A 15,974-nucleotide genomic window follows, 5' to 3' on the forward strand; every position below is an offset into this window, starting at 1 on the left:
CCTGGTTATTTCTTTGGAAGACTGACATCTGACAGTAGAAATTCTGTGTTAAAGGATATATATATATATATTTTTCCTCTCTCCTAAGTTGCTGGGAAACACTCATCTATTTTCTTCTTCTTTTTTATTTATTTATTTTTTTAAAATTTATTTTTACTTTATTTTACTTTACAATACTATATTGGTTTTGCCATACATTGACATGAATCCAGCACGGGTGTACATGTGTTCCCAAACACAAACCCCCCTTCCACCTCCCTCCCCATAACATCTCTCTGGGTCATCCCCGTGCACCAGCCCCAAGCATGCTGTATCCTGCGTCGGACATAGACTGGCGATTCAATTCTTACATGATAGTATACATGAGGATATAATTATTTTAAAGAGTATTGATAAGTATTGCCAATTTGCAATGTATGGAAATACTTTCAAGCATTATGGGTATTTTATATATTTTTTACCATTTAATACGTGAAAAATGATATATCCTTGTTTTAATGTGCATTTCTTTGATGTTACTGTATGTTAATGTGTTAGACTGTGCTACTGTGTTTATCCTAGTTCTCTCTTCACGTTTGACTACTTTTTAAACTTTTTTTTTTTTTTTACTAATTTGTAAGTTTCTTATGTACTAAGAATAGTAATCTTCAGCTTGTGTTTTCTAACAGATATTTGCTCCCAGCTTTTTTTGTGTTTGTGTGTAGTGTTTTTTGGTGTTCAAAGGTTTTGTATGTGTGCGTGTATGATTTCGATTGTTGAAAACTCCATCTCCTGCTGAAGACAACTCTGTTTACGCCAAGCAGTTAACTGAATTTTTTACAACACGATTTGTGGTCATTTTTCTTTTTTAATTTTACCTTTATTATATATTTCTATGACTCTTAGTCTATTTTAGGACACCTTTATTATGAGCTTTTGTACCTTAAATGGTTGGTTGTGTGTCATTTATTCTAAAATAAGAAACATCTCTGTCTTCTCCACTAAGTCTTGGGAAGTTCAACATTTAAATCCTTAATGGGCTTTTTTTATTTTAGGAAAGGGCACATAAGAGATGAGAGTAAAAAGGATGGTGGTTGTCCTTCCAGCATGGCTATGAAGATGGGTCACCCTGGGGTCATCACATCCTGTACCTGGTTCTCACCATTGCAGATAATGAAAAGGCATGTAGCCAGTTCACCCTGAGCTCTGCTGATATGGTGGCTTCCAGCCACATGTGGGGACTTAAATGTATTTAAATTAGGTAATTCATTTACACTGGACACATTTTCAAGTGCTCACCCAGCCCCATGGTTTCCTGAACAGCACAGATAACAAAACTTTTGTTTCTACCCATCAAATAAGGTTCTGCTAGACACTTCACCTAGATCCAGTTAGATCTGGGGAAACTGACTCATGCATCAGAAAAGACAAATGGTCACACTCTCTTGTAGGAAAGCCTGCATAGAGAAGAAAATATTACCTATCAACTGTGTTAGGCTAAATATTTTTCAAATGGCTTATGTAATGTATAAACAACATTCTTTGAGAGATTTGAAGGAATCGTGTAATCTCAGATTGTCATAAAATGGCCTGATGAACAAAGAATTCCAGCTTCCAGCTTTTCTGCTACTTTTACAGGTTAAGGTGATTATCACACCTTAAGCAGATTTGTTACAGAGGTTCAGGCAGCCCAGAGAGGGAAAGGCAGCAAGGGCTGTCTTTAGAATTTGCTGTTCCCCAGTTCAGGTGCTGCCTAACTTCTGCTGCCCTTGGCTGTAGAGGGCCAGACTTGGAGCACTGCAAGATAGGCGCCTAGGTGAGACTATGGGCACAGTGCAGGATGTTTAGGGTTACTGTGACCGAGTGTCATAGCTTATAGTTCAGTCACTGTTGTGTCCGACTCTGCGACCCCATGAATCGCAGCACGCCAGCCCGCCCTGTCCATCACCAACTCCCAGAGTTCACTCAAACTCCATTGAGTCGGTGATGCCATCCAGCCATCATCCTCTGTTGTCCCCTCCTGCCCCCAATCCCTCCCAGCATCAGAGTCTTTTTCAATGAGTCAACTCTTCCCATGAGGTGGCCAAAGTATTGGAGTTTCAGCTTCAGCATCAGTCCTTCCAAAGAACACCCAGGACTGATCTTTAGGATGGACTGGTTGGATCTCCTTACAGTCCAAGGGACTCTGGAGCCTTCTCCAACACCACAGTTCAAAAGCATCAATTCTTCGGCCCTCAGCCTGCTTCACAGTCCAACTCTCACATCCATACATGACCACTGGAAAAACCATAGCCTTGACTAGACGGACTTTTGTTGGCAAAGTAATGTCTCTGCTTTTGAATATGCTGTTCAGGTTGGTCATAACTTTCCTTCCAAGGAGTAAGCGTCTTAATTTCATGGGTGCAATCACCATCTGCAGTGATTTTGGAGCCCAAAAGCAAAGTCTGACATTGTTTCCCCATCTATTTCCCATGAAGTGATGGGACCAGATGCCATGATCTTCGTTTTCTGAATGTTGAGCTTTAAGCCAACTTTTTCACTCTTCTCTTTCACTTTCATCAGGAGGCTTTTTAGTTCCTCTTCATTTTCTGCCATATCTGAGGTGATATTTCTCCTGGCAATCTTGATTCCAGCTTGTGCTTCTTCCAGCCCAGTGTTTCTCATGATGTACCCTGTATATAAGTTAAATAAGCAGGGTGACAATATACAGCCTTGACATACTCCTTTTCCTATTTGGAACCAGTCTGTTCCATGTCCAGTTCTAAACTGTTGCTTCCTGACCTGCACATAGGTTTCTCAAGAGGCAGGTCAGGTGGTCTGTATTCCCATCTCTTTCAGAATTTTCCAGTTTATTGTGATCCACACAAAGGCTTTGGCATAGTCAATAAAGCAGAAATAGATGTTTTTCTGGAACTCTTGCTTTTCGATGATCCAGCAGATGTTGGCAATTCAATCTCTGGTTCCTCTCCCTTTTTTAAAATCAGCTTGAACATCTGGAAGTTCATGGTTCACGTATTGCTGAAGCCTGGCTTGGAGAATTTTGAGCATTACTTTACTAGCGTGTGAGATGAGTGCAATTGTGCGGTAGTTTGAGCAACCTTTGGGATTGGAATGAAAACTGACCTTTTCCAGTCCTGTGGCCACTGCCGAGTTTTCCAAATTTGCTGGCATATTGAGTGCAGCACTTTCACAGCATCATCTTTCAGGATTTGAAATAGCTCAACTGGAATTCTATCACCTCCACTAGCTTTGTAGTGATGCTTTCTAAGGCCCACTTGACTTCACATTCCAGAATGTCTGGCTCTAGGTGAGTGATCACACCATCGTGATTATCTGGGTCATGAAGATCTTTTTTGTACAGTTCTGTGTATTCTTGCCACCTCTTCTTAATATCTTCTGCTTCTGTTAGGTCCATACCATTTCTGTCCTTTATCAAGCCCCTCTACATGAAATGTTCTCTTGGTATCTCTAATTTTCTTGAAGAGATCTCTAGTCTTTCCCATTCTGTTGTTTTCCTCTGTTTCTTTACATTGATCACTGAGGAAGGCTTTCTTATCTCTCCTTGCTTTTCTTTGGAACTCTGCATTCAGATGCTTATATCTTTCCTTTGCTTTGCTTTTCGCTTCTCTTCACAGCTATTTGTAAGGCCTCCCCAAACAGCCATTTTGCTTTTTTGCATTTCTTTTCCATGGGGATGGTCTTGATCCCTGTCTCCTGTACAATGTCACGAACCTTTGTCCATAGTTCATCAGACACTCTATCAGATCTCGTCCCTTAAATCTATTTCTCACTTCTACTGTATAATCATAAGGGATTTGATTTAGGTCATACGTGAATGGTCTAGTGGTTTTCCCGAATTTGGCAATAAGGAATTCATGATCTGAGCCACAGTCAGCTCCCGGTCTTGTTTTTTCTGACTGTATAGTGTTTCTCCATCTTTGGCTGCAAAGAATATAATCAATCTGATTTTGGTGTTGACCATCTGGTGATGTCCATGTGTAGAGTCTTCCCTTGTGTCGTTGGAAGAGGGTGTTTGCTATCACCAGTGCGTTCTCTTGGCAAAACTCGAATAACCTTTGCCCTGCTTCATTCCATACTCCAAGACCAAATTTGCCTGTTACTCCAGGTGTTTCTTGACTTTCTACTTTTGCATTCCAGTCCCCTATAATGAAAAGGACAGCTTTTTTGGGTGTTAGTTCTAAAAGGTCTTGTAGGTCTTCATAGAACTGTTAAGCTTCACTGGTTGCGGCCTATAAGGGTGTATGAAATGTTAAGAGTTTTGATCAATCTGGCTTGGTTTCTAATGGGTTAACGCTAAGACCTGGTTAGCTCAGGGGGGAGAGTCACTGGGCTCCTGAGTTGTCTCATCCATTTGTGGGAGAGTTGTAGCCTGATTCCAGCCCAAGTTCTAGAAAAACCTGTTTATAGAGAAGAGTAAAATGGGATTAGAGCTACAATTGCATAAAAAGTTTTTAAACTCTTATGCACTATTAGGTAGATGCAGGTCAATTGACTATTCTAACAGGTTTTGACTTCCAACAAACTGGAAAATTCTGAAAGAGATGGGAATACCAGACCACCTGACCTGCCTCTTGAGAAACCTATGTGCAGGTCAGGAAGCAACAGTTGAGAACTGGACATGGAACAACAGACTGGTTCCAAATAGGAAAAGGAGTACGTCAAGGCTGTATATTGTCACCCTGCTTATTTAACTTATATGCAGAGTACATCATGAGAAACACTGGGCTGGAAGAAGCACAAGCTGGAATCAAGATTGCGGGGAGAAATACCAATGACCTCAGATATGCAGATGACACCACCCTTATGGCAGAAAGTGAAGAGGAACTAAAAAGCCTCCTGATGAAAGTGAAAGAGAAGAGTGAAAAAGTTGGCTTAAAGCTCAACATTCAGAAAACGAAGATCATGGCATCTGGTCCCATCACTTCATGGGAAATAGATGGGGAAACAGTGTCAGACTTTATGTTTTGGGGCTCCAAAATCACTGCAGATAGTGATTGCACCCATGAAATTAAAAGACGCTTACTCCTTGGAAGGAAAGTTATGGCCAACCTAGATAGCATATTCAAAAGCAGAGACATTACTTTGCCAACAAAAGTCCATCTAGTCAAGGCTATGGTTTTCCAGTGGTCATGTATGGATGTGAGAGTTGGACTGTGAAGCAGGCTGAGAGCCGAAGAATTGATGCTTTTGAACTGTGGTGTTGGAGAAGGCTCTTGAGAGTCCCTTGGACTGCAAGGAGATCCAACCAGTCCATCCTAAAGGAGATCAGTCCTGGGTGTTCTTTGGAAGGACTGATGCTGAAGCTGAAACTCCAATACTTTGGCCACCTCATGGGAAGAGTTGACTCATTGGAAAAGACTCTGATGCTGGGAGGGATTGGGGGCAGGAGGAGAAGGGGACAACAGAGGATGAGATGGCTGGATGGCATCACCGACTCGATGGAGTTGAGTTTGAGTGAACTCTGGGAGTTGGTGATGGACAGGGAGGCCTGGCGTGCTGCTTTTCATGGGGTTGCAAAGAGTTGGACACGACTGAGCGACTGAACTGAACTGAACGGGTTTTGAAGGAAAGCATGTCAATTGTGATTGGGTAGGGGTAACACTCAGGCGTTCCAGACCCAGCTAGTCCTCTAGCCCTGGGACCTGCATCGCCAGTGGCTACAAAAATTAAGATTCAGGACGGTTGGGTGGACTAGGCTTTCGGAGGCGGGCACTCCCCGCCCCTTACTCCGCCCCGTCCGTTGCCCCGCCCCTGGCTCCCTCTTGACCCCCCGCGCCCCGCCCCCCGGCCGAGAGCACCCCAGGCTGATTGGCCCTCAACGGCGTATCCTCGGGCCGGCAGCCAGGCCGGCGCGTCACGTGGCCGAGCGGCGACCTGGGCGCCGAGCCGCGGGCAGACAGGCATGGACCCTCCGACCGCCGGGGCCCAGGCGCTGGGGGCCGCGGAGCAGCCGCGGGGTCTGCAGCTGCCGAGCGGGCGGGAGGCGCCCCCGATTCCGGGGGTGAGCGCGGCGCGGGGCCTGGGCGCGTCCACCACCTGCGGTCGGCGGCGGGAAGTTGCGGGGGCTCGCGGGGCGTGGGCCATGGAACCGGGGAAGCGCTCCCGGCCCTCCTCGGGCAGCCCGGCCGTTTGGGCGCGCGCCCGAGCTGGAAACAGCCGGGCCGCGGGACTGTGGGGCGGGGCAACCTCGAGGACGTGGGTGGGCGCGCCGGGCTGGGAGAGCTGGCTGTTGGCTCCAGGGCGCCTTTGCGTCCTTGCTAAATGGGAGGTGATGCTGCTGACCGAGAGCTGGGGCTGCTGCTCGGGGGCCTGGGCTGGGGCGAGGTGAGGGCTGCGAGGAGAGCTACTTTCCCTGAAGGATCCGTGTCCCATGGTGGGGATGCTCAGCTAAGCCGGAGCACCGGATGATGGCTCCTGCGCGCTCTCCTTTCACTGAAACCAAAAGGCCGCGTTTGACGCAGGGTTTCTAGAAACTTGTTTTCTTTTGCGCGCCAGACAGCTCCCGGTTTCTGAAAGACTGCTATTACAGTCATGTCCTGCCCTTGTTCAATAATCCCTTTTAGACGGTGAGCTCCTTGAGGGTAGGAACGCTCTATTTAGTGCTGAAAACCCGGTGCGTAGCGTAGTGCCTGGCACTTCACACACGCATATTTATTAACTGGATGGAAGAGGAATGCTTATCTAAGCATCAGAGACATCCTAACCAAAATAAGATAGGAAAAATGTAGTGGTAGGCTTATAAAGAATATTACTTTACCGGGCAGGTAGGATGAGACTGATTTTGGCAGGCCACAGCAGGAAGGTTCCTGCACTTCCTCTCCAAGATGAGAGGATAGTGGTCGTGGCAGAGGCGTGGAGATGAGGATGTGCAGGGCAGATGGTTGGGAGCTTGGAGAGAGAACTGTGCTGCACAAGTTGATGGAGCCTGAAGGGACAATGTGGATGCCATGGCGAATTTTGTACTCTAGCAGTGGAGGCCTGTTGAGGTTTCTGGGCAGAGTGGTGATTTCCAGTGTGAGGCTGTGGCCAGATGGATGAGTGTGGGACCCTGGTGGTCCAGTGGCTAAGACTCTGTGTTCCCAATGCAGGGGACCCTGGTGGGGGCTCTCATATGCTGTAACTAATACCTGGTGCAGCCAAATTAAAAAAAAGAAAACGTGGGTGAGTGGGAAGGCAGTTAAGGAGCTCTTGCAATAGAAGAGGTGAGAAGTCCCACTATTGGTCAGCAGGGGTGACCGGGAATTGTCACCGACTACTGGAGATGGAATTAGCTCATTAAATCCAGGTAGGACTAGGTTGTGAGCTAACGAGCAGGTGCCAAGTACAGTTTAAATATAGGGGCAAAGAAGGTGGGTTTCAGCTCAATAAATGTTATATTCCTGCTGTGTGCTAGGTGTCTTCATCAGTGTTATCTCATTATAAACCTCCTGCTGGGTTAGAACAGTTGTCCCCAATTTCCAGAGACAGAAACCCAGGCATGGTGGCTGAAGTGATGTGTCCCAGGTATACTCTGAGTGAATGGGATTGAAGTCACGCCTTCTCATGCAGGCTGTGAACATTTCTCGCCTCACTTAGAAAGACATCTTCACAGGTGATAGGATTTCAGGAACGAACTCTTTTTTTGTTTTTGGCCGTACTGCCCAGATATGGGATCTTAGTTCCCCGACCAGGGATTGAACCCATGCCCCCTGCATTGGAAGCTTGGAGTCTTAGCCACTGGATTGCCAGGGAAGTCACAGGATTTCAGAACTTTTGCGCGGTGGGAGCAGAGAAACCTAGCGATGGCTATGAAGGAAGACGATTTCCTGTCAACCGCTGATTTCCCTTGAACAGCTAAAGCTCTTTAGTCCTCCTGTGTCAGTCAGGAGATGAAATCTGATAAAAGAGCTATTAGCTAGATAAAAAGTTAAGGTAAAAATGAACATGGAGGTATCCACTGCAGGGAAACAGCAACCGGCCCCAGGGCTGAGGGAACAAAGGGGTGAGATTGGAATGACTAAAATGTGCAAGCTCAGAGGAGAATTTCAGGGAGCTGAAATTCCAGCCTCTGAGGACGGGGTGCTGTCCTGGCTAGTTTGGAGTCTCTGAGCTTGGAGGAGGAGACCAGACCTCTCAAGACAGGGCCTGGTGAGGGACTTCCTTGGTGGCCCAGTGGCTAAGACTCCACGCTTCAATGCAGGCAGCCTGGGTTTGATCCCTGGTCAGGGAACTAGATCCCACATGCCAAAATTAAAGATCTCAAGTGCTGCAGCTTAAGAGGTGGTGCAGCCAAATACATATTGAAAAAAAAAAAAAAAAGATAGGGCCCAGCGAGGAGACTGGCTCTGTATGTGCTGGCAGCCTGTACACTGGATTCAGTAGGCACTCTGTGAAGGCAGGTGATCCTGCCGGCAGGGGTGATGCCCACAGGAATGGGAAGCAGCAAGTCCCAATGTAACAGGGCACAGTAGAAATGTGGGTTGCAGGGTCCCACCCCAGCCTCGCAAAGGAGGGTCTGAAAGGGTGGATATGGGGCTGAAATACTGGCCATTCCCGAGATATCCAAGTCCTGGGTCCTTGTTTCTTCTTCCTGCAGGCTGACCACTCCAATCAGGAGAGAGCGCCTGAGAACGCCACAGATCGGCTAGGCAAGTAGGCGACAGAGGCGGGGGTGGCTCTTGGGAGAGACCAAGGAAGTCTGTACTGTGAAAGCTTATCGTTGCCAGAAAACCTTTCCCTGCATGTCATTTAAACCACCTGAAAATACACACTGCCCGATTTCCTCATGTGAATGAAAAGATTGGTAATGAATGGCCTTGTTTAAGATAGAACATCTTATTGAAAATAAATTATCAACCCTACTTCTAAAACTGGGAACAGAACGACAGTAATTAAATAAGTGCTGTGGTGGCTAAGGGGCTCCACACGCTTGTTACTGTTGCCGTCTTAGTAAGTTTGCCCAGCATCTTCCTAGCAGAACACGACCAGGTGGTTGTTTTAAGATGGTCTTCCTTTTGTCAATTTCTTAGCCAACGGAGCACAGAGCATCCCTCACGATAGTCCTGCCCACGGTGAGGGCACCCATTGTGAAGAGGAAGGCTTTGCTGAAGATGACGAGGATTCTGATGGGGAACCGAGTCCCTGGGAGCTGTCAGAAGGAATGCCGGGCTGTCTACCCAAGGAACAGGCTGGTGATCTTTTTCACGAGGACTGGGACCTAGAGTTGAAAGCAGATCAGGGGAATCCATATGGTAGGTGCAGGGTTTCTGGGGTCCTAGGCCAGGCTCTAGTGCAGTCGGAAAGAATCTGCCTGCCAGTGCGGGAAATGCAAGAGACGAGGGTTTGATCCCTGGGTTGGGAAGATCCCCTGGAATAGGAGATGGCAACCCACTCCAGTGTTCTTGCCAGGAAAGTCCCATGGACAGAGGATCCTGGCAGGCTACATATAGTCCATGGGGTCACACAGGCCAGGCTCCTGAGACCCTCCTACCAGATTAACCCCTAAACAGTTTGGAAGAGGGAGCCACATCTGTTAGCTTTGCCTCATGGTCTGAAATTTCTGTGACGGCTCCTCTTTCATATTGGAGGTGGGGGTTGGTGGGGGGAAGTGCCAGTTTTGCATTTTATTTTATAACAGTATGGGTCTGTTTGAATGTTGAAACAGCGTTACTCTCTCCAAATATCTTTGTATGAATGGAGCAGCCGCAGACAGAAGTGCTCTCAGTTGCTTTCTCTGCACTGCTGAAAACCTGTGTCAGAGAAGCGGGACTGTGGGTGGCCTCAGAGTGAAGGTGCTTGGGATTGTCCAGCAACGGAAGACTGTGTGCATACGTGTGTGCCTGCCTGTGCGTATGTTTAAGCAAAGACGTGCAAGTGTCTGTCCCCTAGATATTTCTGGGTCTGTCTTGTCACACTCCCTCCTTTTAATCTGTCTTTTAAAACTGCCTGCAGATGCTGACGACATCCAAGGTTGCCTGTCTCAAGAGGTCAGACCTTGGGTGTGCTGTGCCCCGCAAGGAGACATGATCTATGACCCCAGTTGGCACCATCCGCCTCCACTGATACCCCATTATTCCAAGATGGTCTTTGAAACGGGACAGTTTGATGATGCAGAAGACTGAGGGTGTCACTTTTGCCTGCTGGGTGGGCAGAGGGGCCCCTCAGGTCAAGGTCTCCTTTCTTTGAGGTGCGAGAAGTCACACCTGAGGAAACATTCCCAGTGATCCCCCAGTCGGGCGAACGGACTGGTGTTAAGTAAGGTCCTGAGTGCCCTGGTTCTGTTGTTGTTTTTATAAGCTCCTCCTTGGAACGTGTGCGTGTTTATGTCTGTGTTGGGGGGAGGAACTGTGTTCTTTATAAATAAAAGAAGAAAAAAGTCAGTGTGCTTTTGCCTACTTCCTCCCCCTTTTTCATTAGATAATTCTGAGCAAAGCTTCCTCTCCTTCATATGAAGCCCTTCAGTCCATTTTCAGGATGGATGCATGTTGAGATGAAAGATTAAACGACTCTGTGAAAGAAAACCATCTTTTAGTTTGGCCTCTGTGGATCTGGTCCTACTGACCAGAAGCTGAGACGCTGGTGACTACACGGCTGACTTCTATTCCTGTTCTGGAAAATTGACCATTTACTTAGTTAGCAAGGACTTTCTGCAGGCTGGAAGATGAAATGGCAAATTAATTAAAGCAGCAATTGTATAACCCTCAATTGGCCTGAAAGGATTTTACACTCTGTTTTCCATTTCATCTTCTAATCCTTAATAATTACATAAGTCACTTGAAAAAATTTTTTTTAACCTCATTTTAAAGAGGAGGAAAATAAGGCTCAAAAAAAAAAAAAAAAAGAAAATAAGGCTCAAAATGTTTTGACCTCTCCCAGATCATATGGCTGGGAGACGGCAGAACTGTGACTTGATCCGATACATGACTCTGAAGTCTTCCCGTGGTTGCCCTCGTGTGTGTGTGTGTGTACATGTGTGTGTGTACGTGTGTGTGTGTACGTGCATGTGTGAGTCTGGAGGAGGGACCTGGCGGGCCACACCTCAGCAGGTTTGTGATGCCCCAGACCGAGTCAGTCACACTTGCCCCTTTGGCAGGCTGAGGAATTGCATCTTAACCTCCCTGCCCCCTTAATGAAACTGCATCAAGAAAAAGTTTCAGACCTGAAACCCTAAGTCAACTTCACAGCAGTTAAATGAGCAATGCACCATTTAAGCAATTTTTTGGAGGCTCCATAAAAAGTGTGCTGGGCTTCCCAGGTGGTGCTAGTGGTAAAGAACCTGCCTGCCAATGTAGGTTAGATGAAATAGAAGTGGGTTTGATCTCTGGGTCGGGAAGATCCCCTGGAGGAGGGCATGGCAACCCACTCCAGTATTCTTGCCTGGAATCCCATGGACAGAAGAGCCTGGCAGGCTACAGTCCATGGGGTCACAAAGAGTTGAACACGACTGAGCAACGAAGGACGCGTGCATAAAATGTGTGAATAAGGCAGCACCGTGTGAGGGAGGGCAGTGGCTTTGGCTGGGAGGAGCCCTCATGGCCACAGCTATCCTAGGGAGGAAAAAACGGTCCCTTCCGCTGTCCTTCTTGGAGAGAGAGTTGTAGCCCACAGCCCCACGCCACTCTTGCTGTACTCCCAGCGTCACAGCTGGTGAGACCATGAGTGAGTCTGATGTGAAAAGAGGACCTTGAGAAATTGAGCCAAGAAACACTGAGAGCTTGGGGACCACGGCAGAGTCGCCAAAAAGAAAACTGGTGGTATGGGCAGGTTATGTGGGTGCGTGTGCAGTTAGTCACGAGGCAGCTGAAACTGAGTAGAGACAGAAGTCACGAGGTGGGGGGATTCCAGGTGTGTCGGAGGGAAGGAAGAAAAGAAGCACGTGTGCGTGAGTGGCTGAGCAAAGAAAATCGACAAGCTGCGTGGTCCAGGGGATGGTGGTGCATTTGGATTCTTGCTGCTTTAAAAAAGTTTGTCTTTGCCATTCTTCGTGGGTCCTCCCAGCAATATTCTCTTAACGACATTAGAATGGTTTTTACCGTTGAAAGTTGGGTATGTCAGGAGAACAGGAAAAGAGGGGAGGGGCTAGTCAATTGTTCTGATTTAGGTCTCATTCCGATGCCCTCTTCTAGGGTGGATCAAACACAGAAGGGTATTGACAGGTGGGTGACTCCCCAGGCTGTGAACCCTGGTTATCGCAAGGGGGTGAAGTGCGAGTAAGAAAGAAGTAGGGACTTGGAAAAATAGTGATGATATAATAAGTGAAAATACAGACTCTAGAACCACTCTGATATTATTGGAAACCTGAAAAATGGCATATGCAAGGGATAAGGATTAACATGGACAAATGGAGACAGTTTGATCAGACAGTGGAGGTGTTGGCAATTTGCTTTTGTATTTTTGTTTTTTTTAATATAGATTTTGCAGTGAGGTATGTAAAGACACGTCGTTATCCTAAAACAAGATGCCTCCTCTGCCTTGTCGTCCCTGTTCTCTCTAACAAGTGTCACAGCACCTGCACCCCTCTGCTGTAGTTGCTGGCGTTTGGGTCCACCTCCTTCCTCAGAGTGAGAGCTCTCTGAAGGCAGGACCATGTCTGACTCCTCAGCCTCCCTGTTTCTTTAAGACAGCGTATAGGAATAGGACAGAGAAAAACATCCAGAAGTGGTCAGATTTGTAACCATCCTTTACTCTGAAAGCCTTCAGTCAATGACCATGTAAACTTCGTTCTCCAAACACTATAGAGTGTGTGTATGACAAATGAGTTTGTAATACAGATTATCAGATAAACAACAAATCATGGTTATATAAGAAATAATTGAATCAAAAGGAAACGTCCCAGTGACTTCTCACCAGCATCCTGTAGTGAAGAACTTCCATTTTTGGTACTCAAAAAATACAAAACGCAAAACCCAAAGCCAAAAAGCTACTATATATCTGAATCTCTGATTTCTGAGTTGAGACTTACAATCTCAGAATAGGGAGAGAACGTTTATGTTGCTTAGCTTGGTCTGCTCGTGTGTGGAGGAATCATCTCTGCTTACTTCCGGCCACGGGGAGCTCATTACCTCAGAAGGAGCCCATCCATTGCTGGTTAGTGCTACTTGCTGGAAAATTCTCTCTGGTATGGAGTTGGAATCTAGCCATCTGGTGGTCCTGGTCTGCACTGTGGTCCTGATGTTTTTTCCATTGTAGGAAATGAGCACTTGTATCCTCTCTCCAGCTTTTCCTTTTCTAGGGACTTGCAAACGTGTCTGAAATCGAGAGATTGGGGGAGAAGAAGGTAGAGGGGGGAAGGGAGGAGCGGGTGAGGGGGGAAGTGGGGAAGGGAATGTTTTGCGGGTTTGGCAGGCATTGCAGTGTTGAGAGAGGTTGAACTTGTTCAACGAGGGCATGTGGAATGGAAGAAGACCAAGGACAGAACCCTGGGGAGCATTAGTGATTATCGGGTAGACAGAAGGATCGGATCCTGAGGGCAGGCTGTGACCCAGGAGGAGGAAAACCCAGGTGAGTGTGGGTGCCCCCCAAGTGATATCTAAGGAGGAGAGACTTTTAAGGAAGAGGGAGTGGCCGTCTCTTGGAGGCCAAGTAAGATGCAGGCCGAAGAGGGTGTTGCGGGTGTGGGAATCAGAAAGAGCTCTGAGAACGTATTGACTTGGGGTGGGTGCAGGGGTGGGGATGGGGCTTCACGGGCTAACGCATTTTGAGGGATGCACCCGAGCTTTTGGTGCTGCTGTTTCTCTCGGGCTGGACTGGGGGCAGTGGTGACTTCCGGCCAGCTTCTCTCAGAATGTGCAACCAGGCTGGGAAGAGGCAGTCAGTGATGGGAGAGAAAAGGAGTGGCCAGCGAGAGGGGCAGACGTGGGAAGAGGCTGCTGGAGAAATGGAGGCAGGAAGGGACTGTTAGCGGAGACAGAAGGGAAACTCTTATTCTGGCGTTTCTTTCAAACAATCGCATTAACCAGGAAAGAAACCACAGCTGACCACTTTGAAAACTTGGGTGATGGAAAGGAGAGGAAAAATGTGTTTCTTGTGTGTCTGGATGACATTTCTGAAGCACCCTGTTTTCTCTCCTGCCCTGTCTCCACGCAAGCAGGCTCCTTGCCTTCATGCAGGCACATGACAGAGTCGAAAACAGCCAAGACGTTTTTTGTGTTTTTTTTTTTTAGCTTCGGTTTTACAAAAAGGATTTTTAAATTAAAAAAGAAATGTGTATATATTTGGTAAGCAGGCAAAGGAGTTTGGGGCCAACAAACTATGAATCTTGTAGAAATTCGGGAAGAAAGAATTTTCCCCAGGCCAAAAAAAAAGTCCCCTTGTCTATGAGAACGAAGATGGAGAGAACAAAGAGAGCACTCTGGAGACGCTAAGATCAGATGGAATTATGAACCCTATTTCTCAGTGTGCCCCCGGGGGGTTAAGTCCCCAGAATGATAGATGTTGCTGTTTCTAGGCAGTCAGGACCATCTCCCAAAAGATGCCCAGGTCTTGAGCATGCAGAGGACTGCAGGGACCCAGAGGGGCCATGGGACAGAAAAGACCTGTGAAGATGGATATCGGATGATGTCTTGCACTGCTTGAGGTGCTTGAGAAAGTGTGAACCCCAAAAGGTACACATGGAAGCTCAGGGTCGGAAACTGGAATGGTCAAAGAGACGACTGTTTTGCTTCTTGAGCCCCTGAAACGTAGAATTAACAGAAGCCAAGATGACAATGAATTACTGCTGGGGGGAGGGGGGTCAGATCATCAGGTAGGTATGACAGCGTATTGAAAGCATCATCATGGGCTGATTCCTATCAGAGCGCTGATAATTTTTGCTTCATTTTTATTTTCTCTCTGGATGAAAAACTCCCCGTTTTTGTATTGTGGCAGAAGAAAAAGAACTGTGCCATTCACAGTGTGTGTAAGTCACGCTGTGTATTTTTGTTTGGCTCTGGCATGTTTCTGTAAGTTACGGCTTTCTTTCCTTTTGGAAGGTCTGGAGGAATGTACTCTTTCGCCTCACCCCTCAATTAGTTTGGTGCAGTGTTTATTTTTGAAAAGTCTTTATTGAATTATTTACAATATTCAGATTTACAACATTTACACTATTGCTTCTGCTGTTTGTGTTTTATGTACATTTTCAATATTTACACATTGACAATATTGATTCTGCTTTTTTATGTTTTGGTTTGGTTTTCTGGCTGGGAGGCACGTGGTATCTTAGCTCCCCAACTGGGGGTCAAACCCACAGCCCCTGTACTGGAAGGCAAAGGAAAGTCCCTGGTGCTGCGTTTATAGTGGGGACAACATGTTCATCATGAGACCCTGGGGGGAATGGGGGATGGTGCTTCCTGTAGCTTTTTCTCTGGTGCTTGGTGCTTGTTGGGTTGACTGTGAAGGCTGCGAAGGCCACACTGTCTTTATGTATAGGAGCAACTGGCTGGACTCTGCAACGCTGTAGTGCCCTGAGGAAAGCCAAGATCGCCTTCCAGGGAGAAGGAAGCATGCTCATTGGCTTAGTAAATACCTTGGCGCTGCACTGCCCTTGGTTTTCCGGAGTTCACATTCCTGGACCCAACTTTCCCAGGATGATTGGAATATGGAGAAAGAGAAAAAACAAAACAACCCACAACAGCCCAATACCCTGGCTGTAGCCCATGTGGATTCTGCCTGCCAGTTCTCCCAGAGCAGATTCCCCACCCAAATAACAGACTGCTGGATCTGGAGGACTCCTTGTGTGTGTGTGCACACATGTGCGTGAGCATGGCAGGCCCAGGAGAAGTGGGAGGGTGTAACAGGAAGGCAAGCTGCACGGCTGGCTCCCGCTGTGTTGACTTAGCGGGTCTGGCTGCAAAGCCAAGGCCTTTGGAAAAGCACGGCCTCCCAGCTTCCGGCAGTTTCTGTGGAGCTGGTTCCAGGACTCAGCTAGATCTTGCAGGTGTTGATGAGCAGGAGGAGAGTTCAACTGGGTCCCAGGGCACCAAGGTTGAGAGGGTCCCACCAGGATGTGTCCTCACTCA

The 15,974-nt window shown here is 47.1% G+C and overlaps 1 protein-coding gene across 1 annotated transcript; it reads left to right on the forward strand.

Moving 5' to 3' along the window:
• Positions 1 to 5,864: 5,864 nt before the first annotated feature.
• On the forward strand, positions 5,865 to 10,358 carry COPRS (coordinator of PRMT5 and differentiation stimulator). Its single transcript, XM_027975269.2, has 4 exons — positions 5,865 to 6,001; positions 8,576 to 8,627; positions 9,009 to 9,230; positions 9,931 to 10,358. Exons 1-4 carry the CDS (start codon positions 5,903 to 5,905, stop codon positions 10,098 to 10,100), a joined length of 543 nt encoding a protein of 180 aa, XP_027831070.1. The 5' UTR covers positions 5,865 to 5,902; the 3' UTR covers positions 10,101 to 10,358.
• The last annotated feature ends 5,616 nt before the right edge of the window (positions 10,359 to 15,974 follow it).

The sequence above is a fragment of the Ovis aries genome, chromosome 11 (assembly GCF_016772045.2).
Source record: "Ovis aries strain OAR_USU_Benz2616 breed Rambouillet chromosome 11, ARS-UI_Ramb_v3.0, whole genome shotgun sequence".
Classification (NCBI taxonomy): Eukaryota; Metazoa; Chordata; class Mammalia; order Artiodactyla; family Bovidae; genus Ovis; species Ovis aries.